This window comes from Diaphorina citri, unplaced genomic scaffold, assembly GCF_000475195.1.
Source record: "Diaphorina citri unplaced genomic scaffold, Diaci psyllid genome assembly version 1.1 scaffold1333, whole genome shotgun sequence".
In the NCBI taxonomy this organism is placed as follows: domain Eukaryota; kingdom Metazoa; phylum Arthropoda; class Insecta; order Hemiptera; family Psyllidae; genus Diaphorina; species Diaphorina citri.
Genome location: NW_007378761.1, coordinates 31,267 through 46,365, shown reverse-complemented (window position 1 = coordinate 46,365; position 15,099 = coordinate 31,267). Strand labels below are relative to the sequence as shown.

The 15,099-nt window shown below is 43.4% G+C and overlaps 2 protein-coding genes across 2 annotated transcripts in view; both read right to left on the bottom strand.

Annotated features, from left to right (window-relative positions):
• The window catches only part of LOC103515407 (probable sodium/potassium/calcium exchanger CG1090), a 15,283-nt gene extending 3,817 nt beyond the window's left edge, over window positions 1-11,466 (bottom strand). Inside the window, exons 1-6 of the mRNA XM_026828122.1 lie at window positions 11,426-11,466; window positions 10,992-11,120; window positions 9,457-9,492; window positions 9,241-9,364; window positions 8,461-8,654; window positions 6,166-6,305 (exon numbers count right to left, since the gene is read on the bottom strand). Coding sequence (XP_026683923.1) covers window positions 6,166-6,305; window positions 8,461-8,654; window positions 9,241-9,364; window positions 9,457-9,492; window positions 10,992-11,082 — 585 coding nt within the window. The 5' untranslated portion in view covers window positions 11,083-11,120; window positions 11,426-11,466. The remainder of the gene's footprint in view (window positions 1-6,165; window positions 6,306-8,460; window positions 8,655-9,240; window positions 9,365-9,456; window positions 9,493-10,991; window positions 11,121-11,425) is intronic.
• A 28-nt stretch (window positions 11,467-11,494) lies between these two features.
• LOC103515405 (probable sodium/potassium/calcium exchanger CG1090) lies at window positions 11,495-14,780 on the bottom strand. The gene is made up of 5 exons (XM_008480346.1): window positions 14,777-14,780; window positions 13,927-14,066; window positions 12,620-12,827; window positions 12,128-12,229; window positions 11,495-11,511 (listed from the first exon to the last, which is right to left on the bottom strand). Exons 1-5 carry the CDS (start codon window positions 14,778-14,780, stop codon window positions 11,495-11,497), a joined length of 471 nt encoding a protein of 156 aa, XP_008478568.1.
• Between the last annotated feature and the right edge of the window lie 319 nt (window positions 14,781-15,099).

The following is a 15,099-nucleotide window of genomic DNA, read 5'->3' as shown; positions in this document are numbered from 1 at the left end:
TCTCTTCACCTTGACCTTCGTCAACTTGTATCTCCTCCCAAATCTCCCTCATCTTTTCTCAACTCTCTCCCCCCACCTTCTCTAGGTTTATATGTATTCTATATTTTATTTTCCCTCTTCCTCTTCAGCTTCTACAGCCTCCTTTCTCTTTCTCTGTCTATATTTCCCACCATCCACTCCTCTCTCTTCTCCGTCCTCCTCTTAGTCTCTTCCCTCCCTCCCCCAACTCTCATCTCTATCCTCTTAATTTTTCCTTTCTTGTCCTCCCACAATCCTTCTTTTCATCCTCTACTGTTCCACCTCCCCTATATCTAACTTGATCTTTCACTCCTTCTCTCCCTCTTCTTCCTCCCGTTCTCTCATCTCCTCTCTCCTCTTAGCCTCTTCCCTCACACCCACGCTCTTTATCCAATTCTATGCTTCTCCTTCATCCTTCCTCTTCAATCTTCATCTGCTAATGCCCCTGTCTCCCTCCTAACTTGATTTTTCACTTCTCCCCTTCCCATTTCCAAGATGCCTAACCTAGTCTCCTCCTCTCCCTCCTTCCTTGGTCTCTTCCCTCCCCTCCTTCCTTAGTCCCGTCTTCCCCTCAACTCTCTCACCCCCACCCTCTTCGGCGTTCGATATGGTACAACGTTGTCAACACTGTATTACCCGTGTTCCCGCAGTTGTTGGCCGGACGCCAAACGCTTGTCTTCTCTGCCAACTGGGACACATTGGGTTTTCGTATTGATTTTCCGTCCGCCTTTAACCCTGTGTGTGCGGTTACACAAAGGCCACTATACGTAGGTACTACTGCTCGCCAAACGCTTGTCTTCTCTGCCAACTGGGACACATTGGGTTTTCGTATTGATTTTCCGTCCGCCTTTAACCCTGTGTGTGCGGTTACAGAAAGGCCCCTATACGTACACACGAGGAGTCTACTGCGCCTTAGACCGAATGAAATCGAGTCAAATTAAAGGTAGATACACACTACCGTCACGTCACTTGGCGTGATAGTAGTGTGGGTGTAATGATCGAAATTACCTGCAATATTGAGGGAAAACTTTGCATTTTATTTTTTACAATTAATAATAAACATAATACATCTCCTAAGCTAATAAAACAACTTCTTTGGAGATGGTTTTTAAGAACTTTAACACTCAATAGAAGGTAATAATCGACTTAATAGTTAATTGTAATAAAACAAAAGTTTCGCCACTTGCCCAAAATAAATGGTATATGTAAATATGTACACTCTATTACTATGATAATTATGAGGGGTACAGTAACGGGGGTATATCCGAAATTTAAGGTATCTACCATAATATTATGATAGGTAGGTAGGTACCTACTTAAAATAGAGGTACCTAATACCTATCTAAGTAGAATTTAAAAAAAAAAAGCTCAAAAGGAACCTTTCTAACCAAGCAGAGAAGATAAAAAGAAAAATAAATAGAATGAACAAAATAATGAACAATAATAGGTGCACACATAAACTTATAATATCAGCCAAGGGGGAAAGATTGAACAAATGACAAACTGGTATATTCTGCCATAATATCGTACATTCAGACACAATCTAGTACATTTTCGTACATTCTAGCACTTTAATACATTCTACAAAAAGCTCAAACATTCTTGTGCACGTACTTTCTAGTACAACCTCATACATTCTGCACATTACAACGTGATTCCAGTACAGTACATCTAAGCTCATACATAATACAAGTTCGTGAATTTACAAAATTGTACATTCTAGTACAATCTCATACATTCTAGTACAAACTGTATGAGATTCTTTTACAAACTCGTACCTTTTAGTACAAACTCGTACTTCCTAGTACAATCTCATTCATTCTAGAAGGTACCTACAAGCTGTATGAGATTCTTTTATAAACTCGTGTGAACATTCTCGTGTCAGTCCGTACATTCTCAGTACATTCTGGTACAATCTCATACGAACATTCTAGTACAATTTCGTACGTTCTAGTACAATCTCGTACGTTCAAAACGGTGCAATTCTCATACAATCTAGTACAAACTGGGACATTCGGGGGGATTCATGTAGCCAAACACGTTGAGTTCGTACAAAGAGCCGACAATGAGGAACACAAAGTACCACATCATAAGTATGGCGCCATACCGGCGGTCCAGTTTCCAGCCGTTCATGTGAGTGGCGGAAATGAGAAAGACGACCGTCGAGAAGAGAGAGATGGTGGAGTAGGTCAGACCTGGGGGGAGAAAAAAGTACTTGAGTACCGTGGAAAGGGAGAAAAAGTTCATACCCCCTAATACAGAAGCAGATCCATTGGGAACGGGTGCATTCAACTTGCTATCACCGCTGTCTAATGTCTATCATGATATTCGTGACCTCTAAGGCCCGTTCTCACTAACTTGTTGTTCGAGAAAAAAAGTCGTGTCCTGCGTAAGTGGGAACACTCTCCCTGCTCAACTTCTATGACCCATTGGGAACTGATGTATTCAACTGACTATCGCCGCTGTGTAAAGGTATCGCCGCGCCGCTGTCATACATAGTTGATCGTCGATCACATCGATCAACTGCCGTCGACTATGTGTGGACACACCTTAATGTCCATCATGGCATTCGTGATCTTCAGTTTACCTTACGAAACTCACAAGTGGGAACGGGCCTTTAGTTTGTCTTACCTTTGCTATAAACGTTGACATGGCTGCCCGGTTTGATAATTGCCGTCTGTAGGAACCAGGGCAATCCCAGACATACCAGGATGTCGAACACGTTACTGCCCACTGCGTTGGATACTGCCATGTCGCCATAACCTGAAAATACGCCTTTGTGCTCATTTCTTTTTCTTTAGCCTTTGCGCCCTGGGGAAGAAGAAACAGATTATAATATTATTGGTGAAAAGCTGGAGAGTGGAACCATATCTGAGAAAGCTTTGAGAGAAGACTGTTCGGTATAATAGTAAAATATTACATTATAAATAAATAAATTGGTTTACCTCTGTTTCTGATTCTCGGGAAGGATAAATAGCTCCCTCTGTGATTTTTCCACCACCATTCTCCTCCTCCTCTTCTTCTTCCTCTACCTGAAAAGGGAAAAAAATCTGGCATTAACATCACATGGCTCCCGATTTTTTTTTACCCAATTTGTTATGTCCGCCACTCACACTCAGACTGTCTGAAAGGCCGCTGTCTCAAGCTTTTCCCCCCACACGTCAGACGATAGGAGAAAGTCAACTGTTCCGAGAACGAACCTCATGTGTTTAGCGTAAAATCCGTCCCGGGCTACGATAGGAGAAAGTCAACTGTTCCGAGAACGAACCTCATGTGTTTAGCGTAAAATCCGTCCCGGGCTGGAGTCGGACAAAGTCAACTGTTCCGAGAACGAACCTCATGTGTTTAGCGTAAAATCCGTCCCGGGCTGGAGTCGGATAAAGTCAACTGTTCCGAGAACGAACCTCATGTGTTTAGCGTAAAATCCGTCCCGGGCTGGAGTCGGACCCTCGACCTAGAGTTTTAGAGGCGAGGTTTTTTTGTGCTACTCTTCCGGCCAACTCGGCCGGCCAGGCATGGATTACTCACCTCAAAATCAGCAGGGTTCACAGGCACGGGCTCAGTCGTGGCACTCGTGGTCGAGCTCCTACTCTTCGCCCTCTGATTGAAGAAATGAGTAGCCAGGGTCGTTTTCAGCGGGGGGGCAGCGGGCTTTTCCGTCGTACTGGGTGCCTCAACATCATCTGATTCGGCAGGGGCGAGGGTCTTGGAGTACACGGAGTAGAGGAGTACCAGGACACCCCATATGATGAGGCGATACTTTATCCGGCCTCGCCGCTGAGGGAGAAAGAGAAGAAGAAAAATAAGTAGAAGAAGAATTGAATTGAATTGCGGGCTCAGTCGTGGCACTCGTGGTCGAGCTCCTACTCTTCGCCCTCTGATTGAAGAAATGAGTAGCCAGGGTCGTTTTCAGCGGGGGAGCAGCGGGCTTCTCGGTGGTACTGGGTGCCTCAACATCATCTGATTCGGCGGGAGCAAGGGTCTTGGAGTACACGGAGTAGAGGAGTACCAGGACACCCCATATGATGAGGCGATACTTTATCCGGCCTCGCCGCTGAGGGAGAAAAAATTAAGAAGAAGAAGAAAATTAAGTAGAAGAAGAAGGAGGAGGAGCAGAAGAAGAAGAAGAAGAGAATAATAAAAAGAAGAAGGGAAATAAGAATAAGAAAAAGAAAGCAGAAGAAGAGAAAAGGAGAAGGATAAGAAGAAAAAGGAGAAGTAGAAGAAGAAGAAAAAGGAGAAGGAGAAGAAGAAGAAGAAGAACAAGACGAAGAAGAAAAAAGAGGTGAGGCAATTCTCCTGTCTGGGTGGTGTAGTGGTCAAGATGCTCGCCTGGTAAACAAGAGGGCGTGGGTTCTATACCAGTCGAGGTGTGGAATTTTTTGTCCTCAATATAAAATATAAATACATTTAAAATTGGAAGTCTTAAAACCTTCAATAGAATAATTTAAATTGGTGGAGATGTCAATACTCCCAATGAAATAAAACATTAGTGGAAATGTCAATATTCCCAATGAAAAGCTTTACCTTCACAAATCCTGTCCAAAGAGGTCACAAAGTAGTCGTCGCACACGATGGCCAAAGCAATAAAGCTGTACAGACACACAATGATGTGAATGAATCAACTTACCTTCACAAACCCTATCCAAAGAGGTCACAAAAACTAACTTTACCTTCACAAATCCTATCCAAAGAGGTCTCAAAACTCAACTTTACCTTCACAGATCGTATCCCAGGTGCTTTCCACATAAGGAAAAGTATCCAAAGAGGTAAAAAATTAAGTGTTTACTTTCACGAATCCTGTACAAAGAGGTCACAAAGAGTAACTTTACTTTACCTTCACAGATCGTATCACAGGTGCTTTCGACATAGGGCTTGAAAAGCCCCTTTATAGGAAGAAGTATCCAAAGAAGTAAAAAACTGACTTTACCTTCACAAATCCTGTCCAAAGAGGTCACAGGAACTTACCTTCACAAATCCTGTCCAAAGAGGTCACAGGAACTTACCTTCACAAATCCGATCCAAAGAGGTCACAAAGTAGTCGTCGCACACAATGGCCAAAGCAATAAAGCTGTATAGACACACAATGATGTGAATAATGAGACCGCCATGTTTTCTAGTTGAGGGGCTCATCATGGGGCGAGGGAACTGTTCTATGGCGGGAGGGGTACAGTTGACGCGCTTCGGACGCCAAGTGGGCACCGCCTCTTCAAGCTCCTGAGGAGAGAAGAGTTTTTATGAGCGTTTCGGCCGAGATGCCAGATACAAAATAGGGGAAATGGTCTTTGTTTCCGAAAGGAAGCTGTGTCCACACATCCCGTCCACGATCCCGTCGCTCGACGTCGATTAAACCGTACACTGTCTCGACAACATAGATTTACCTCTTCACCTCGTCGATTGAAGGGGTCGACTACGTGTGGACACAGCTTAAGTCGTAATGTCCTTTCGGAAACTAAGGCGATTTCCCCTCTGTCCAAATTTCTGCCCGCAACAGGGATTTGAACTCAGCATCAGCCACTCGGCCAGAGGTAGGCCAATATTTTCAGCTCCAGGTTACTGAAACGACAGGCTTGATATTACAGGACAGCCTTAAGTTTTCGAACAATCTTAATAAAGAACCAACCACCAACATAGGTACATGAAGTTCTATTGGGTATCACCTATTTGCCAGTCTGTTTAGCGCGAGGTCCCGGGGCCGATTCTCACCCGAGGCGAACTTTATCCCAAGCAGATGAGGCTCCTTCTCTCACCGGATGACTTTATCTCCTTTCCTGTGCTCCAACTCTTTTTGATTTCTGAACAAGACCAGCGTTATTTTAGTTCCCTCTATCAAACCTCTTTCAAAAAAGGGTCTAAAAGTCTTTGGACGCTCCGAAAGGATATCTAAGCTCCTCGGTAGAAATTGACTCATTGGGAGGAATTTCACTCCAAGGGCCATATGTATTTATGAACAAAATACAAATTAGCTCCTAACCGGGACTAAAGTACCAATTCCAAATATCTGATTGACCAAAATTTGTTTCAGTCTAACTTAAGAGGGAGATTTTTTGTTCATAAGGCCAACCACTCACTATCAAGTCGATGTCGTCAGGTCTACCTGATAGTGAGTGGTTGACCTAAATTGGAGTGCAAGTAAATTTGACTCACAGATAGGCCGTGCGGTTCGCGTGGGACATAATAGTCCTGTATGGCTCCCACGGGGCCTTGGGGTACCATAGTGATGGGCTTGGCGTTCTGGGCTCCTCCTACTGCTCCGTCCAGTTCAATGTTCTCCGTGGCTGCATAACCTGGACCAGAGGAAGCAAAAGGGTTAAAAATTAGGGCTTTTTAAAGAGCAGAAAGAATACAGCAAAAGACAATCATAGGTGGTTCGTTATTCCTGCCCGGGGCGGATTTTATCCTGAACCGATAATGTTCGTTCGCAGAACGGCTGGCTTCCTCCTAATATCTCGTCCTCCTTCTCTCTTCGATTTCGGGACGATAAGACTTCAGCAGTTCTCTCTATCAAACGTCTTTAAAAAAAATCCTCTTTCCTCCCTTCCCTTCTCTACCCCTTCTGTTTAACTCCTAATTCCTCTTCCTAAGCATACTTGGTTTTCCATTAACACCCATATCTTCCATCAAGAACAAAAAAAGTTACAACTTTGATAATAAACTGGTCCCTCTCTTCACCTTTGACCTTCTCAACTTTATCTCCTCTCCAAACTCCCTCATCTTTCTCAACTCTCTCCCCCACACTTCTCTAGTGTTTATATGTATTCTATTAATTTATCTTTCCTCTTCCTCTTCAGCTTCTACAGCCTCCTTTCTCTTTCTCTGTCTATATTTCCCACTATCCACTTCTCTCTCTTCTCCGTCCTCCTCTTAGTCTCTTCCCTCCCTCCCTCAACTCTCATCTCTATCCTCTTAATTTTTCCTCTCTCTTGTCCTCCCACAGTCGTCTTTAAAAAAAATCCTCTTTCCTCCCTTCCCTTCTCTACCCCTTCTGTTTAACTCCTAATTCCTCTTCCTAAGCATACTTGGTTTTTCCATTAACACCCATATCTTCCATCAAGAACAAAAAAGTTACAACTTTGATAATAAACTGGTCCCTCTCTTCTCCTTTGACCTTCTCAACTTTATCTCCTCTCCAAACTCCCTCATCTTCTCAACTCTCTCCCCCACACTTCTGTAGTTTTTACATGTATTCTATTAATTTATCTTTCCTCTTCCTCTTCAGCTTCTACAGCCCCCTTTCTCTTTCTCTGTCTATATTTCCCACTACCCACTCCTCTCTCTTCTCCGTCCTCCTCTTAGTCTGTTCCCTCCCTCCCTCAACTCTCATCTCTATCCTCTTAATTTTTCCTCTCTTGTCCTCCCACAGTTCTTCTTTTCATCCTCTACTGTTCCACCTCCCCTTTATCTAACTTGATCTTTCTCTCCTTCTCTCCCTCTTCTTCCTCCCGTTCTCTCATCTCCTCTCTCCTCTTAGTCTCTTCCCTCACACCCACACTCTTTATCCAATTCTATGCTTCTCCTTCACCCTTCCTCTTCAATCTTCATCTGCTAATGCCCGTGTCTCCCTCCTAATTCTCTCCTTCTCTCCCTCTTCTTCCTCCCGTTCTCTCATCTCCTCTCTCCTCTTAGTCTCTTCCCTCACACCCACACTCTTTATCCAGTTCTATGCTTCTCCTTCATCCTTCCTCTTCAATCTTCATCTGCTGATGCCCCTGTCTCCCTCCTAACTTGATTTTCCACTTCTCCCCTTCCCATTTCCAAGATGCCTAACCTAGTCTCCTCCTCTCCCTCCTTCCTTGGTCTCTTCCCTCCCTTCCTTCGTTAGTCCCGTCTCCCCCTCAACTCTCTCACCCCCACCCTCTTCGGCGTTCGATATGGTACAACGTTGTCAACACTATATTACCCGTGTTCCCGCAGTTGTTGGCCGGACGCCAAACGCTTGTCTTCTCTGCCAACTGGGACACATTGGGTTTTCGTATTGATTTTCCGTCCGCCTTTAACCCTGTGTGTGCGGTCACTCAAAGGCCCCTATACGTACACACGAGGAGTCTACTGCCCCTTAGACTGAATGAAATCGAGTCAAATTAAAGGTAGATACACACTACCGTCACGTCACTTGACGTGATAGTAGTGTGGGTGTAATGATCGAAATTACCTGCAATATTAAGAGAAAACTTTGAACTACATCTTTCTGACTACCCATGAGTTCACGTGACGTGTGAGGTGACGTGATGGTTTCTACCTCCGTCGTCACAGTTCCCTTTATCAAACCTCCTAAAGAAATAGGTAATTACGTCACTAAATCATTCCGGACAAGTTTGGCAGAGTCCTATATGAAATATGTATTGATGGGTTTTCTCCTTTTCTTTGGCTTTTTTTAAATGTGGTAGGATTCTCCAAAAAGAGCTCTTCCACCCAACCACATTTTCTCACTTATCTCCTCACCCAGTGGTTGTTTGGTGGCGTCATTCATCAGGCCGCTATCTTCTTCCGGCGGCATAGCGGCCTCCATCGGCATTGGCGGGACAATTTTGACACACGGGATGGGTAAACTGTAGACCCAGGCTTCGACCAGCTTGTTGTGATACAGGATGAAACAGTACAGAACGTAGGTGAGGAGCATGAGAACCGACTCGAACCTGGAACCATCGGAATGAGAGACCTTTAGTGAGACATCGCGCTAAAATGACCGATACTTTACTTTTTGTGTCCCTGATTGAAATGGTAAATCAATGTGATTTCTCAATTATTTAGCCTTAAGATACCATGTACATTATTTAGCCTTAAGATACCATGAATCTTAAGGCTAAATAATTGAGAAATCACATTGATTGATCTCAGGTACCATAAGCGTTGTACAAAACAATACAGTGAAATGGTAAATGAAGTATAGCCCAGCCACTCATTAACAGGTAGACCTGACAGGTACAGTTGAAAAGGTCGGTCTGTCAGGTCTACCTCATACCTGACGAGCACACACACACACACTATCAGGTAGACCTCATACCTGACGAGCACACACACACACACTATCAGGTAGACAGGCGGACCTGATGAGGTCTACCTGATAGTGAGTGGTTGGCCTAAGCGTGACCCAACCTTTAGGGCTGTTTGCCCTTACACTTTTTTTTTCTGAATGTGAAGTAGTTTCTTTCTAAGTAGTCTCTCCATCTGTCGGCTTTCGCCTCAACCCCCCAGTAGTTTCTGGACTACCCTCGCACTTACCAATTGACTTTCTCATTATAGATAGCTATCAGCATCACGAGGATACTGATGGCGTAGAAAGCGCAGTCCCGACACAGAGGATACCAGTTTAGATAGGAGACAGATCCCGAGAACAGACCGCATATGGTGTGAACATCACACGACTTTCCTTATCCTATTGAATGATACTTATTTGAGTATTATTTTACCCTAACTGTCCCGAGAACAGACCGCATACCGCTATGACAAACATTATGTTGAATACTGCGGATCCTGAAACGGAAAGAGGAGAATAGAATAGAATAGAATAGAATAGAATAGAATAGAATAGAATAGAATAGAAGATATCTTGTTTATCCTGGCAGAATGAGGCTAAAAAATTACTTTACTCCAGCATTATTCTAAACAAGTTCTTATGTATTTTATGGGTTTAACTTCAACAACACAATACAAATCATAATGTGTACAACAAAGTCTTGTCTTGTTTGTCTTGCCACTCTGTCGGAATAAGACAGAAACGTCCCTTTGAAACTGGTAAGAGGAGGGCGTGAGTTCGATCCCAGCCTAGGCATGGAACATAAAATAGAAGATATCTTGTTTATCCTGGCAGAATGAGGCTAAAAAATCACTTTACCCCAGCATTATTCTAAACAAGGTCCCTTGTATTTTATGGGTTTAAATTCAACAACACAATACAAATCATAATGTGTACAACAAAGTCTTGTCTTGTTTGTCTTAATCCCAGACATACCAGGATGTCGAACACGTTACTGCCCACTGCGTTGGATACTGCCATGTCGCCATAACCTGAAAGAAATAGCAAGATCAAATAAGAGTATCCAGAATAGAATATACCCTCTATTTAAACTATCAGAATGGTACAGAAAAGTTCCTTTACTAACACAGTCCAAAGGTGTGTCCAGCTATCAATCGATGTCCACACTGCATAACATAATTTCTGATGTCGATAACATAATTTCTCCTCGTCAATCGATGTCGGTCGACGGCCGGTTCATTATGTTTGGAGACACCTTTAGAATGCTAAGATGAAATAAGAGTATCCAGAATAGAATATACCCTCTGTTTAAACTACCAGAATGGTACAGAAAAGTTCCTTTACTAACACAGTCCAAAGGTGTGTCCAGCTATCAATCGATGTCCACACTGCCTCGATAACATAATTCCTCCTCGTCAATCGATGTCGATCGACGGCCGGTTCATTATGTTTGTAGACACCTTTAGAATGCGGATAGAATTCTATTTTTGGCAAGGGTAAGTAAAGGGCAGGGTGAGGGAAACCCGAGTTTGTCTTGCCACTCTGTCGGAATAAGACAGAAACGTCCCTTTGAAACTGGTAAAGAGGAGGGCGTGAGTTCGATCCCAGCCGAGGCATGGAATTTTATCCTCATTTATTTGAGAATTTGACCACACAATAATGGGTTAGGTGGTAGAGAACGCCTCCGGCGTTAACCTCGCCCAGTGGTTACGTTCCACTCATGAGTCTATTATTATTATATCCCAGCCGAGGCATGGAATTTTATCCTCATTTATTTGAGAATTTGACCACATAATAATGGGTTAGGTGGTAGAGAACGCCTCCGGCGTTAACCTCGCCCAGTGGTTACGTTCCACTCAAGAGTCTATTATTATTTGTCGAAGATAATTTTATTCAGAGACCTTCATTAATTTAGGAAAAGGTGGGAAAACAATAAGAAACAAGTACATAAATAAAACAAAGTAAAATAAATATAAATAGAGTGACTCCAGCTTACCAATAACTCCACTGATTCCAATATCGTCCTTAGCAAAGAATACACCGATGATGACAGTGGCCAATTCCGGAGCTGACGATCCGGCTGCCATGAATGTAGCTCCGGCCACATCTGGACGAAGCTTGAGCTCTGAAAAATTAAAATAGATACCTACATAATAAACAAGAAATTAATGCACTCTTAAGGTGTGTCCACACATAGCCGACCGGCGTCGATCGATATCCATTGGTCGGTCCACTATGTGTGAACGTAGGTACTTATTTACGATTAGTACAGTGGTACCGCGCTGGCTTCAACTTGCTTGTCATGCGCTATTGACAAGAACTTTGCAATCGTATTTTGACAGAAAATACTTCGATTTTGGCTCGTATATGACGGGTTACTTGTGGACCCTAAATGAGAATGTGTCCAAAGAGGTAAAAAAGTAGCTTTACCTTCACAAATCCTGTCCAAAGAGGTCACAAAGTAGTCGTCGCACACGGAACACGGTGGCAGGGTCTGGCTTATCGAGGGGGTTCACCTGAAAATAGGATAGATTATTATTATGTTAAGGCGGTCTCTTCCTGATCCCTTATGTGCCGCGACCATTTCAGTTAAGGACTATTGCACTAAAATACCTAGTCATCAATAAAGACCAGATCCGAGTATAGGTGTATTCCTTTCGGGAAACTGACCCCTGGAAAATTGACCACTACTTCCTTCGGTTTCTATTGTCAGTTTTTCAATTTTTTTCCAGTAGTCAGTTTTTCAATTTTTTCAATTTTGTAGTTGACATCAACTGACATGGCCTGAAATATGTCCATACAAGGTAATCTAGGTATTTATAAACTTCTTCTTTATCCCACCAAATTCCTTTGATCTGATCTACTATGGTTTCCTGTCAACTGTCTGGCTGGGAGACTTTGAACAGGGAGGATACAAGCATGAAATTTCCCTTGCTAAAAAAATACCAAAGGTTGAGTGCGAAGGGCATCCACTCGTTAAATTGTGACCAAAACTAAATGTCAGCTCAAAGCAATCACCGGCTGATTGAGAGGCGGAAGAAAAACTCTGACCCCGTCTGAACACGGGAAAAGGCGAGGAAGAATAAGAATGGTTGGTTTCCTATCGATGTGAATCCAGGACGCTGTACTTACCCTCCTTGACAACTGCTAAACTGGAGAGCGCATCTGGAACGCTAACCCCGGCAGCTACGAACGTCAGCCCCATCACTGTGTCTGGAATACCTAGTGTGCTACCTGGAACAAGAGAACATAGCGGTGTAGACTTCTGATCCGGGAGATTGGTGGTTCGAGTCCAAATGCCTAGCCAAGTCATGAAGAAGGAGAAGGAGAAGATTCAGGAGGAAGAGGAGAAGAAGATAGCCATCGAAAATTAATTACTGAAAGCAACGTTGCGCGTAGTTGGTATCCGGACCGGATGGATGACCATCTAGTTAATTGAGTGAGGTTTGATAGAGTGGAACTATAATAAGGAGGACGTTCTGAAAACGAACCTTATCTGTTAAGGATTAATTTCACGCCGCGCCGCGTGGGAGTCTAACCTAGGTCGACCTAGCACTTGTAACTTATAAGGCTCCAACTCCAAGCTAAAGTAGGCTGGCTTGATGCAAAAAGTGAACCACTTACCTACGATGGTGATCATCCACACCATGATGTAGGAATAGACGGAGATCCAGAACATACTGACGCAAAAGGTGAACGGGTACCAGTCCCGGAACTTTTCGGTCTTCACGTCCGGCATGGTGGATCGACACAGGTAGTGGATAGGATAGGTGATGTACCACTGGACTAGGGTGAACACGGTGGCAGGGTCTGGCTTATCGAGGGGGTTCACCTGAAAATAGGATAGATTATTATTATGTTAAGGCGGTCTCTTCCTGATCTCTTATGTGCCGCGTCCATTTCAGTTAAGGACTGTTGCACTAAAATACCTAGTCAGCTCCAGGCTCCAGGTTACTGAAACGACAGGCTTGATATTACAGGACAGCCTTAAGTTTTCGAACAATCTTAATAAAGAACCAACCACCAATCTAAGTACCTACATGAAGCGCTAGGTCCCGGGGCCGATTCCCACCTGGGGAGAACTTTATCCCAAGCAGATGAGGCTCCTTCTCTTACCGGATGACTTTATCTCCTTTCCTGTGCTCTTTTTGATTTCTGAACCAGACCAGCGTTGTTTTAGTTCCCTCTATCAGGCTCCAGGTTACTGAAACGACAGGCTTGATATTACAGGACAGCCTTAAGTTTTCGAACAATCTTAATAAAGAACCAACCACCAACCTAGGTACATGAAGTGCTAGGTCCCGGGGCCGATTCCCACGCGGGACGAACTTTATCCCAAGCAGATGAGGCTCCTTCTCTTACCGGATGACTTTATCTCCTTTCCTGTGCTCCAACTCTTTTTGATTTCTGAACAAGACCAGCGTTGTTTAGTTCCCTCTATCAAACCTCTTTCAAAAAAGGGTCTAAAAGTCTTTGGACGCTCCGAAAGGATATCTGGGCTCCTCGGTAGAAATTGACTCATTGGGAGGAATTTCACTCCAAGGGCCGTATTTATGAACAGAATACATATTAGCTCCTAACCGGGACTAAAGTACCAATTCCAAATGTCTGATTGACCAAAATTTGTTTCAGTCTAACTTAAGAGGGAGATTTTTTGTTCATAAGGCCAGCCACTCACTATCAGGTGTACCTGTCGATGTCGTCAGGTCCACCTGATAGTGAGTGGTTGGACAGAATACATATTAGCTCCTAACCGGGACTAAAGTACCAATTCCAAATGTCTGATTGACCAAAATTTGTTTCAGTCTAACTTAAGAGAGAGACTTTTTGTTCATTAGGCCAGCCACTATCAGGTGTACCTGTCGATGTCGTCAGGTCTACCTGATAGTGAGTGGTTGGCCTAAATTGGAGTGCAAGTAAATTTGACTCACAGATAGGCCGTGCGGTTCGCGTGGGACATAATAGTCCTGTATGGCTCCCACGGGGCCTTGGGGTACCATAGTGATGGGCTTGGCGTTCTGTGCTCCTCCTACTGCTCCGTCCAGTTCAATATTCTCCGTAGCTGCGTAACCTGGACCAGAGGAAGCGAAAGGGTTAAAAATTAGGGCTTTTTAAAGAGCAGAAAGAATACAGCAAAAGACAATCATAGGTGGTTCGTTATTCCCGCCCGGGGCGGATTTTATCCTGAACCGATAATGTTCGTTCGCAGAACGGCTGGCTTCCTCCTAATATCTCGTCCTCCTTCTCTCTTCGATTTCGAGACGATAAGACCTCAGCAGTTCCCTCTATCAAACGTCTTTAAAAAAATCCTCTTTCCTCCCTTCCCTTCTCTACCCCTTCTGTTTAACTCCTAATTCCTCTTCCTAAGCATGCTTGGTTTTCCATTAACACCCATATCTTCCATCAAGAACAAAAAAAGTTATAACTTTGATAATAAACTGTTCCCTCTCTTCTCCTTTGACCTTCTCAACTTTATCTCCTCTCCGAACTCCCTCATCTTCTCAACTCTCTCCCCCACACTTCTGTAGTGTCTATATGTATTCTTTTAATTTATCTTTCTTCTTCCTCTTCAACTTCTACAGCCCCCTTTCTCTTTCTCTGTCTATATTTCCCAATATCCACTCATCTCAGCCGATGTACCTACAGTTATAGTTTTGTCCTCAACATTGTTTGAAAATTTGACCACAGCAAAAGTGGCAGCCTATTGTTGTGTCAAGATTTGTTCAAAGATAGAAAAGTGTGCCAAGTCAATAGGACTAAAAGTTAAATAGGGTATATGACCCATAATTATGATCCAAAGGTACATAAAAACAAACAGAGTTATCAAGTTAAAAAGCTAATAAAACCACAGACAAAAAACGGATTTCGGATCTTCCTCTTGGTCTATTTCTCCTTGGTAACGGTTTAATAATTTCGGTACTATATAGGTCAATAATCGTTCACCATACCTACTTCGTATATGCAGAACTGCTTTCGAATTCCTGCTGCCGTCTTAGTTGGTAAGTTGCTTCTCTTCTATTCCTGTATGTAGGATTCTGATAGTGTTGGACGATTGTTATCAACTTATTGTTTTTATGTTGTTCTGTATTAGGTAGCAAGAAGAA